We start from the raw sequence: 11,099 nt of genomic DNA, 5'->3' as shown, positions 1-11,099 counted from the left end.
GAAAACCAAATGGAAAATAAAAAAGAGGGTCAGATGGCTAGACGATCTAGGAGGAACTATCCTGATTGAATGTTGATAATAGATGGAGGGAGAGAGAGAAAGATCGTAGAGATCAGTTGACTGTGGTGGAGGAACCCAGGGTTCTTGTAGGCAGTGTAGTACCGGAATAATAATAATTATAACTCAGTTAATCATATGCGTTTGTTATTAAATGTTTCATTTCCCTCAGAATCATTTATTTATTCTTTTAAGTGAATATAGAAATAGAGAATCCAATTAATTTAAAAACATTTGTGATATCTTGGATCTGTCTGACTCTTCTTACCCGATTCTGTTTAGGTTAAAAAGACAATCTAGATTCTCACTATCATGTAATTTTTTAAAAATAAAATTCATCAAATTTGTAAGCAGATATCTCATTAAATAATACAATGGTCCTAAAAAATAGATAAAAATCTAGAACACTTAATGAAAGCTATATATACGCTAGAGTACATTTAAATATTTATTAATTAATACTTGCTATACGAAAGAAAACAATAATAAGTTATGAACATTTGTTGCCATTAAAATTAAATTAAACAATAAAAAAAAATTATACCCGGAATAGTTTTAAGAGAATAAAGTTTCAATAGTGGATAGCTCCTCATTTTTCTTAGATTATTGCAAAAAGCCCTCTAGCTACACTCCTAATAGTATTTGTTACAACTACTGTTTTCCAAATATTAACTTCCAAAGCATTAATTCTTCTAACACGTCTTCCAAGTTCATCATATACCTCTTTTGTTAGATTAGATCCAGCATAACAAAACAATTTGGAGATTTTAAACAGTAAGTGCCTGAATATTTTAGACATTGCAAACTGTGGTTTTGCAATATCAAAACACCTTTGAATTACAGTGGAGACATATTTTTTGGCTGAGTTAAATTTTTATTATTCAATTACTAATTATTAAGTTAATGTTTTATATTATAGTTCTTAACAAGCTTTTAAGTTAAAAATTACAATTAGTTCACATTGTATTCCTTCAGTAATTAATTACTTAACCACTTTTTTTCAAGTATCTGAATTTATTATCTTTCAGATTGTTAAAGACATTTTTATGCACTATTTTGTCATATAGAATATTGCAATATTTTTCATAATTCAGAAGCCAATTCTAATTCTAAAATCAAAAACTTTAAAAATTTTCTTTGTTATTGTTTATTTTTATATCTTTAACAAATGTTTGTTTTTATCTAATTTACAGCTAGATTTATAGTTACACTATTTTCACTGTGATTTTATTTCTAACTCATTTGTTCAAATATTACCCATGTATCTTTTCCAATTGGTTTATTTATATATTTTTTTACTTCAATGTGTATCACATTATTACCTTTAATTCACAAATCATCAATATTCAATAATCTGGTAATTATTAATAAATATAATTAACAATAAGTACTAGTATAGCCATTTGCTGGACTGGGGATCCCCCCCCCCCTTCAATGACATTTTTATCTGGATCCATAACTATTTAATTTGAAGATTTTATAAAACTAAAATTATTTTTATATATTTAAACTCTAATTAAAAATAAAAATAAATCAAGTCAAGCAAAAACTGTGTGATTAGTTCAGACGTAGTTTAAATCATTATCGTATATATTTTCTTAAAAGTTCGCTAGATGGCGGCACTGCCTGTTCAGATATTTTTCAAGCTACAAACCTTTCTAAGGTACAAATTTGCTAATTTTGGTGAAAATGTATGACAAACTAATGTTGGTATGATTTAATATCATATAAATTTTACATAAAATAACAAATAATATATTTTTATTGGTTATTATTGATTTAATTTAAGTTTTTCTATTCATTGCACAATTTTCTGAGTTGTAAGATGAAATATCTCCTAATTTACCATTAATTCAGCCTTACACTTTTAATTTATCTTCTTAGATTATTATTCACAATTTTATTTTAGTTGAAACAATGAGATTCCATCCAGTTATTGTATAATAATAGAATTAGCGAAGTAATAATACTTAAGTAAAAATTAATTTAATCTTTAAAATATATTTGTATAATCAATTCTGAATTTAATATGTTCCAATGTTTCCTAAAACAATTTTATCTTGGCATTCCATAACTATTATTTTTTTATGCAAAGTACATTAGGAAAAAAATCTTCACATTTTTCTAGCTAGCATAAAAGTCTTATATTCCTTAAAAATGAAATTGTTTGTTTTTGAATTAGCTACTTATAAATAAACTTTTACCATTTAGTATAAATAATGGCACTGTTAAAAGTGAATGAAAAAAGTCAGCAAGGAGGTACATATGTTTTTTTTCTTAACTCAATAAAACCAAACTAGAAACTTATTATTCCTCCATTAAAAACTGTTTGTTTTTACTAATAAAATCCAAAAGTTCTTATTATTTTGTAGATTAAGCCTTATGCTCCTTAATTCTATCTAAGCCCAGTATGATATTTCTTAGATATGGTAGTTTCCAAGATCCTGCAAATATTGAAGTATCCAGAGGTCTGTAATTACTTTGTATATCAATCAAAGTTCTATCTCATATTTTTACCTTTACTTACTTATATATAGAATATATAGTAAGGAAAAGTGTTCATGAAAAATTTCAAATTCGAGTTTTTGGTGGAAATAAATGCTTTCAAGTCCCTCATCCCATACCCAAAAACCTACCCTTCGCAAAATGGTCTGTGTGTGAGTTTGTTTATTTCAAAAATGAAAGGTCTTATGAAACTGATATTACATATGTAAGGTGTTTATATACCTGGGATGTGACTGCAAATGTTTTGCTAAAATCGAACAACTGTAAGTGCCACCTTATAGAATCTATTTTTCACGTTTTCATATATTTTTTCCAAAATGGCTCCAACGATTTTGATTAAACTTAATAAATGAATGAGAAATTAAGTGGTCCTTAATATCGAATTTTTAAAAAATTTTCCTGCCAAGTACTTTTAGTTTTGTTTATTTTAAAGAAAGTAAACAGTTCTTATTGTTAGCAATAATACACGATGTATAAATACAATATATTACAAAAAATTATAAATGATTAAAGGAGAAAAAAGGAAAAATAGATAAATCCAAACTAAGCGTAAAACTTTGCGCATCTTCCATTCCAGCCAATTTTTGTTCCCATTTGAACCATTATTGTGTTATTACTAAAATTATATTCACCTTTTGCATGCCCTGCTGTTCTCCATTGTTTATCCTTATCATTATGCCATTCATTCATAATGACATAGATAGACTAGATCAACCTGTACTTCCATAAACGATTTAACATTATTACTACATTTATTGACGATTTATTTCCTTATTACTCATTTATTATTGATGGTTTATTATCTTATTATTCATTTATTATACAATGATATTTAACTTAGATGGGATATTATTACTTATTTATTTACATATTCTGAACCTAAGAAAAGAGTAGGAATTAGAAATTCTGGTCGCCTTTGTCGGTTAGCTTAACTCTTTTACTCTAGTTTCTGACCTCTCCAACAGTTTGATCTTTCTTGTCTCGACTGTCCGGCAATCGGAGTCAACAAAGAAAGTAAAGTACCCTCTTTTACCAACGTTTCTGTGTCCTGGTGCTATCCTTATATTTCCATAAAAATGGTTGGAGTTCTCTAACCAATCCTATTGTTTTTCTTATTTTGTGTCTCTGTCTTTCTTACATATTTTTCGTTCTTCTACTTTTGGTAAAGTAGAAGGCCAAAGAATATGCGTGTCCAGAAATTCCTGTCTCAGTTTCTGGTTAGGACTCCTGCCTTTCTCAGAGGATGACTATCCTTCCTCACTCTCTTCTTTAGGTTCTAAAAACTTCTTTGAATCTATTATAAGAACTTCTTGTTTCTGTAATGTTTTTTGTATTTACTGATTTATGTAGACCTTTCGTCCAAACTAGTCCCTCGTGATAAGGTGCCACCTTTCCCAGCATCAAAAACCACCCATATCTTGTAGTTAGGAAGTTAACTAAATGAAGAATATTCAAAATATATAGCAGAACAAGGGATGCTATTTACCTTCATTTGTTGAAGGGATTAAATATTAAAATTAAATTTGAGATGTACATGGTCCCTTCATGGAAAATAGATTATATTATTGAAAAATAAATGTTAAAACTAATAAAATTAAATTATTAAAACTTAACAAGTAAAGTAATTTTATGGAAATGGATTACTTTAATGAAAGTTATTAAATTCGATCAAATGATACTTTCTGGAACTTGATGATTTGGTATAAATTTAGTTTATATAGAAAATGTAATTTCTGTTGAAATCTGAATGAAAGATTGATGAATCTATTCGTATTAGTATCTTGTAAACAAATTAAATTTGAGATTTTTGTGACCCAAACATTTAAAATAGTAGTTATCGACAAATTTACAAATATGTTCTAATATGTTCAACAAATAATTTTTGATTTGGAATTCAGTTACTGAGATACATTCAATTATTGATTCAAATTTATTATTAAAAATTCATTATTTTTTTTTTTTAACTTCTATTTATATATATGAAAAGATTGTGTTATGAACTGTTTTTTTTTTTCAACTAATGAAATATAGTTAAATCAATTAATATGTTACTTTCAAAAGTAACATAAACCTTATAAAACTTTGTTCTTTTACTCCATTGCTTTAAAAACGTTCTGGATCCATACAAATGACAAATGTATACTATTTTTTTTTTTTAATGTTTTTTCTTAGAGAAATACAGTACTTCCCTTCATCTATTTTACCTGATGATCACTCAAATTTGTAAAAACATTGTGCATTGCATATTTCCTTCCCCTCCGCTGTAATTTGCATATAATATAATGTATATGAAGTATACTAATATATAGTTTAATATTAACACTCAAATAATTAATATTAAACAATATATTATTTTATATAAGAAGATGGTCAGGGTTGCGGTCAAAAGAGAAACAAAAATAGTTTACAACTATTATATATATGTATATATATAAAGGAGGGGAAGGAAATATGCAATGCACAATGTTTTTACAAATTTGAGTGATCATCGGGTAAAATAGATGAAGGGAAGTACTGTATTTCTCTGAGAAAAAACATTTTAAAAAAAGGTTCTTTTTCTGTATGAAGTGTTATCTAAAATTTGGAAACAAAGGGCCACAAACATGGTTAAAGGGAGAAAATATGCGATGTATGCAAATTAACTTAAAATAATTAGAGATTAGCTATTAATTATTTGATAATTTGCCCATTAGTATATATTTTTTAGATTTATTTATTGATATTTACAACTTTAATAAAAATATATACAATAAGTTAATTTCATGTTATTTATTCAATGGCATGATTCAGACATGGGGAATCTGGCCATTGATAGAACTCCAGTAATATTTCTAGAGAAGATCTCAAGGCCATCGTCTATTCATATGCCTTGGAGGATCATCAGGTAATGAAGGAGAAGTCAAGTTAAAAACAAAACTAGTGCGTTTGATTGGTTAAGAATTTTATCATGGAAGGATTGGTATCTGGTTATGGCCAAATCAGGAACATATGGAACATTGAGGTACCGATGGATGACTTGATTTGTAGCGAAATTGTCAGGTTTTTTGTACAACACTTGTTCTGTTGACTTCATAAATAGACGGTTGGCTTTATCTGAATTAAGAAGTAGACAGTCCAATTTGCAGTTAAGAAAAGTAAATACTTTCATTTATTTATTACATTTATTAATTTTATTTATATCGGTTCTTAATAAATAGTAATCAAAATAGTAAATGAAACTATTTTATACTTCTTATTTTTCTTTCAAATCATCTCCTTTATTGAAGTTATTATTGAGATTAAAATATTAAACATATTTTCCTTAGTACAAATAATAATTCCAATAATTTTTTTAGATAGTAATATGTATTTCAATTTTATCATGTTAGTTACATTATTCTGTTTTTATACAATAATGACAAATATTATATGTGTGATAACTTTATTTTATTTGATATTTTGTTTTTAATCTATTTTAAACAATTTAATTTTGTTTTAGAAAATTGAACTTGAAAATGGCTAAACTGCTTGAAACATTGTTCATTGCGATGGAATAAAATAATGAGTATCAAGGAGATGGTCGGAGGTGCTGTTAAAAAGGACTAAGAAATAGTTAACAACTATTTATTTGTATATTACTATTATTATTTTTCAAAAAATAATAGTTGTTAATTATTTTATGTTCTATTTTGACCGCACACCCAACCAACTCCTTGATACAAAATAAAAGTCATTAAACCAGTAAGAAGCGTATGACAATAAAAAAAAATTAAATATTTTTTTAAATTCTGATAAATTAATATCAAACAATTATATAAAAAAGAAAGAATAAAAAACAAAATCAATTCTATTTAATTTTTAAGATGTATTTTTCATCTCGATTGCCAAAAAGTATTTAAATTTTTACTTTTCTTAAACTTGAATATTCGTCTGAAGATTTATTTAATGCTTTAAATAGCCGTTTTGATTTATCCTTATTCTTTATAGATTTATAAGGTGATATTAGTATTAATAACAGTAAAAGGCTGCAAAATATTTCAACAAATACAAGACTTTAAACAAAATTTACTAAGCTCATTATTTTATTAAGCTGTACTGATGGAAGACTATTTAATCAAACTGAGTACATTGTTCAGTTACCTAATAATGCCATTATAGCCAACATGTTATTTAAAAAAGATATAAATTTTTTTAAAAGTTGTTAACCCGAACTTCAATTTAAAATTACCTTGAATTTATTATGTTTTGATGGCCGAAGATGACTGTTGTGAATAACATTTTACAAAAATAATTAATGGATTTATTATTATTTGTGTCTATCTCCGCTCCTCTATTGAGCCCAATTTGGCCTAATTAAGTGAAAACTAATAGAAAAATAATGTTGTTGTTTTTTTTTGTGAAAAATCTCCATATTTTTTTTATATATATAAGATTTTCTTATTGTTTGTTTATGTTAATAGATGGAGAGGACATCACTTTCTTGGCGATGACTGAAGGAGCAGCCACCAGATGGCGCACCCGGCCGCCGGACGGAGACGCCCTCTCCTGGCTCCTCTGGCAGCCCTACGACCTGCAGAGGCCAGTCAGTGATGTGAGTACCATGGGCGAGCAACGGACCTTCGCCTCTACGGAGGCACAGACCGACGATCCTCCACCTCTTCAAGAAGACAACAGGAGGAGAAGACTCCCTGATCTACTGGACAGCCACCTGCCGCCGCCGTATCATCAACCGCTCCCGCTTCATGTACTCCATCCTGCAAGAAGGAGGTGAGCTAGTTTAGAATATAGTGTGATTAGTGGAGTGCAGTGTTCTCTTCTTGTGGAGGAGGTATATAGGTTGAAATTGTGGTCATCACTACGGTAGTGGAGATAAGAGGGTAATTATAGCTTCAAAAGTTGATGATGTCACAAAGTATATCGTTATTTTAACTTAACGGTAAACTGGTTAGTATTTTACAATGGATTTTTTTCAGCAAGTAAAATACTACTAAATAATCATAATTTGTTACTAAAAATAGTAATAGTAACGTAATTTAAAATGAAATAAAATGAGGTGGTAACATTTTAAATGATTAAATACCCGGATTAAAGGGCCGCAGATGGCTGCTTCCGACCATAACATTCAAAATAAGTTGTCTTTACATTATAATTTTTCCTCTTATTCTTTTTAATTGGACAAAACAATCAATCAGCTATAACATTAATATTTTTTTTTAATTATTCAGTTCCTAAAATATTAGTTATTTTGTAAATTTAATTCTTTCTTATATATTTTTAATTATTTTATCATTTACAATCAACATTTCGCGGTTCCTGTTATCAGGATTATTAGGATATCTTGTTGTCATTATCATCTCCTTATATTTTGTTGATAGTTATAATTTTACACTAACCTACATACAAACTTTTAAAAAAACTTCATAAAAAATTATTGTTTCACTGTCAGTCAACTTAAACTTATTAAAATTTAAAATAAGTTAATAAAACATTTAAATTGATCACTTAAAAAAAAGAAAAATTAAACAAGTGATCGTTTACCTTACATAATTAAAATATATAATGTAATAATTAATGAGACCAAAAACGTATTGTTAGGTTATATTATTAAATAAAATATTAACAAAGCCAAAAGTCTCTCAAATTCGAATTAATGACTGACCAATCAACTTTCACCAATTCGTGCTTTATCAAACAAAAAATGCAGAATAAATACATCATACATCAACAAATAAATAAGACGAACTAAAAAGAGACAGTACATGACTCCGAGTCGATTCAACGTAAACATTAGGAATTTTTTCGGAAACTTTGAAGTATATCGTATATATTAATTGTATTATTTCATAGAAAAATTCAAACTCATAACTTTTGTTTATCTATGTTACTTCATTTAACTCCACTTTCTTTATATGTTATCAATTTTATCATCCAACGTTTAGTTTTCATAACCCAATGGTTTTAAAATTTACTTTATTTAACATGTCTTACTCACTGTTAAGTTGAATCTGGTCTATCATAAAATTATTATAGTTTTTTACATATACAAATAATGAAGGAGATGGTCAGGGTTGTGATCAAAAGAGAAACAAAAATAGTTAACAACTTTTTATTTGCCGACGTTTCGCCCCACTTTGTTGAGTTCATCAGGGCTGTTCAAATTGATAGCTTTGGAGACTTTGATCGACTGAATTAGATTCTATCAAAGTCGCCAAAGCCATCAACTTGAAAAGCCCTGATAAAGCTCTACAAAGTTATATTTTTTGCCTTATTTATTTTTTTTAATTATAAAACATTAAAATTCTGTAATTTTTTTATAAATATTAACACGGGTGCTTGCCAACTTCCTTGGATGGTGTTTTAAATCAGGTAAAGTTTATTTAAGTTTTTTAAACGATAGTATTCAAATTCTATCCCTTTTTAAAATATTATGACGTAAATATTTCATTGAAATGTTTTAATAATGTTTAAATATGTCAAATTCTGTTGTTGTTTTTTAAATTCGGTTAAGAGAGATGAAAATATACTACAATGGTGTTCGATTGTCATATCATATTCGTTTTTTAAATAACAATTCCTGCTCCCGTATCACTCTTCTGTAGTGACTTCAACGCCTCGGTTTTAAAATACATGTCTTAATATCGTTTTGTAAAATTTAATTAGTATTTCTTTAAGAAAATGAATTTGTAGCTAGTTACATTTAAGAAAAATGCGTAAAATAGTATGGTACGTTATTTTATTTTTATATATGTATGTATAGTTGACCGTAAAAATTGATATATAGGGAGATGGTCAGGGTTGCGGTCAAAAGAGAAATAAAAATAGTTGTAACCCCGCAACCCTGACCATCTCCCTATATATTTTATTTTTATTTTTGAAATTTATAAAAACAAATAGAAATGATTAGTGGAATGTGTTTTATCATTTATTTAGACGGCTGTGTTTCCATTTTAATTATATAAATAAACAATGGTTCATGATTACTTTCCTAATCTGTGATAATCTTTTTTAATCATTGAATGTATTTTATGACGACTTCTAGTGTTCACGTTAGAGAAACATATTACAAATAAATACAACAGTCTAGATCAGAATCATTCTTGATTAAATTATGGTTTCATTACGTTAGCAATACATTCTTAGTAGTAAATAAACATACCAGAGTGATTATACTTAACCGAGTGTCAGTTGTTAATTTAGAACTGAGATAAAAACAATAAAAAAAAATTGTATTAAATACTTTTAAAAATATTTTCCTAATTATTTTGATTGATTTCTTTAGCCTGACAAGTACTGTCGATTGCGAACTCTTCTTTAGCACAATCTGTAGTCGGGTAAAATTCATATAGAAAATGAGATAAAATTCGGTTATTATAAGGTTTCATTTCAATTTTACTTATTTAAACTACTAGCAGTGTATTTATTTTTTGTAAAAACTAAAATAGAATCGACAAGCGCAAGAACTTATAAACATGTTAGAAGAATATCAATTCAGCAAATAATATTTGACAAGTTATCACTGAGGAATCAATTCTTAATTCATTGTAATTATAACACGATAAAGATTTATCATTTAGTATAAGTTACATGAATTCCCTGTTTATTGTTGATATGAATAAAACCAAAGAGGTGTTTTCTTGTATATTTGAAGAGTACCGAGTAACAATATGGCGAGCTGTAAATTAGTAAGTAGATCTGTTTCGAAAATTCTAATACCTCAACATTGCAGGTAAAATATATTGGAATTATCTTATCAGGCAAAAATGAGCGTTTTATGCAAAAATTTAATTATCTTCAAAATTTCGACTCGTCGTATTCTTGCCATTTATTTACTAATTGAACCACAATTTCCTAAATTTTTCCTTGAAAGATAATTAAATTAAGTATACTAAAATATATAATGCAATTTTCATTAAAGTGTTACAGAGCTTTCAAGAATGAATTTCTTATTTTCCTTACTTAATATAAACATTCGACAATGAAACATTAATTCGTATAATTTTATTTGAATATTGGATAATTATTTAAATATGCATAAAACGATGAATTTCTATAATAATTACACTCCTCTAAAAAAAAAAATCTCTACATATAGATATTTTGTTATTTCAATTGCTCTATTTTGTGTAGAAGGAGCTCCTATAATTTTGAAAACTTGGACAAACTTTTCTATATATTTCTGTTCCTTTCTGTTCAAATAAAAAGAAACTAAATTCTATATAATAATTATTAATAAGCTATGAATTTTCTCAGATTTGAAAATTTTTATTATTATTATATAATAACTAGGTGATATAGGCCTTGAAAGTAATACCATTTATAAGGGCGACCTAGTTTTATCAGATCGCAACACCTTTCACATTGGGACAATAGATATAAATAAGGAATTTAATAGTTGAATCTTGCAATAGTTATCATTTTTCGAGTTTCGATTACATTAGATATAAACACTTCTTTTAATTCAATTTGTACCATTTAAAAAAAATTCGCTTCCAGTGTCTTTTCTTATTATTATTAACTTTATTTGATATATATTTTATTAACTTCAATTCAATATTTTT

The 11,099-nt window shown here is 27.1% G+C and overlaps 1 protein-coding gene across 1 annotated transcript in view; it reads left to right on the top strand.

The window, feature by feature from the left end:
• The window catches only part of LOC106678033 (uncharacterized), a gene marked incomplete in the record, with an annotated part of 375,705 nt that overhangs the window by 67,211 nt on the left and 297,395 nt on the right, over positions 1 to 11,099 (top strand). The window contains 1 exon segment of the mRNA XM_067048596.1: positions 7,002 to 7,308. Within this exon segment, the coding sequence (XP_066904697.1) occupies positions 7,028 to 7,308 (281 nt within the window).

The sequence above is a fragment of the Halyomorpha halys genome, unplaced genomic scaffold (assembly GCF_000696795.3).
Source record: "Halyomorpha halys isolate HHAL.00 unplaced genomic scaffold, Hhal_1.1 Scaffold9.1, whole genome shotgun sequence".
Taxonomy (NCBI): Eukaryota; Metazoa; Arthropoda; class Insecta; order Hemiptera; family Pentatomidae; genus Halyomorpha; species Halyomorpha halys.
Note: the sequence above shows the minus strand (reverse complement) of the source record. Positions and strands in the feature narration are given on the sequence as shown.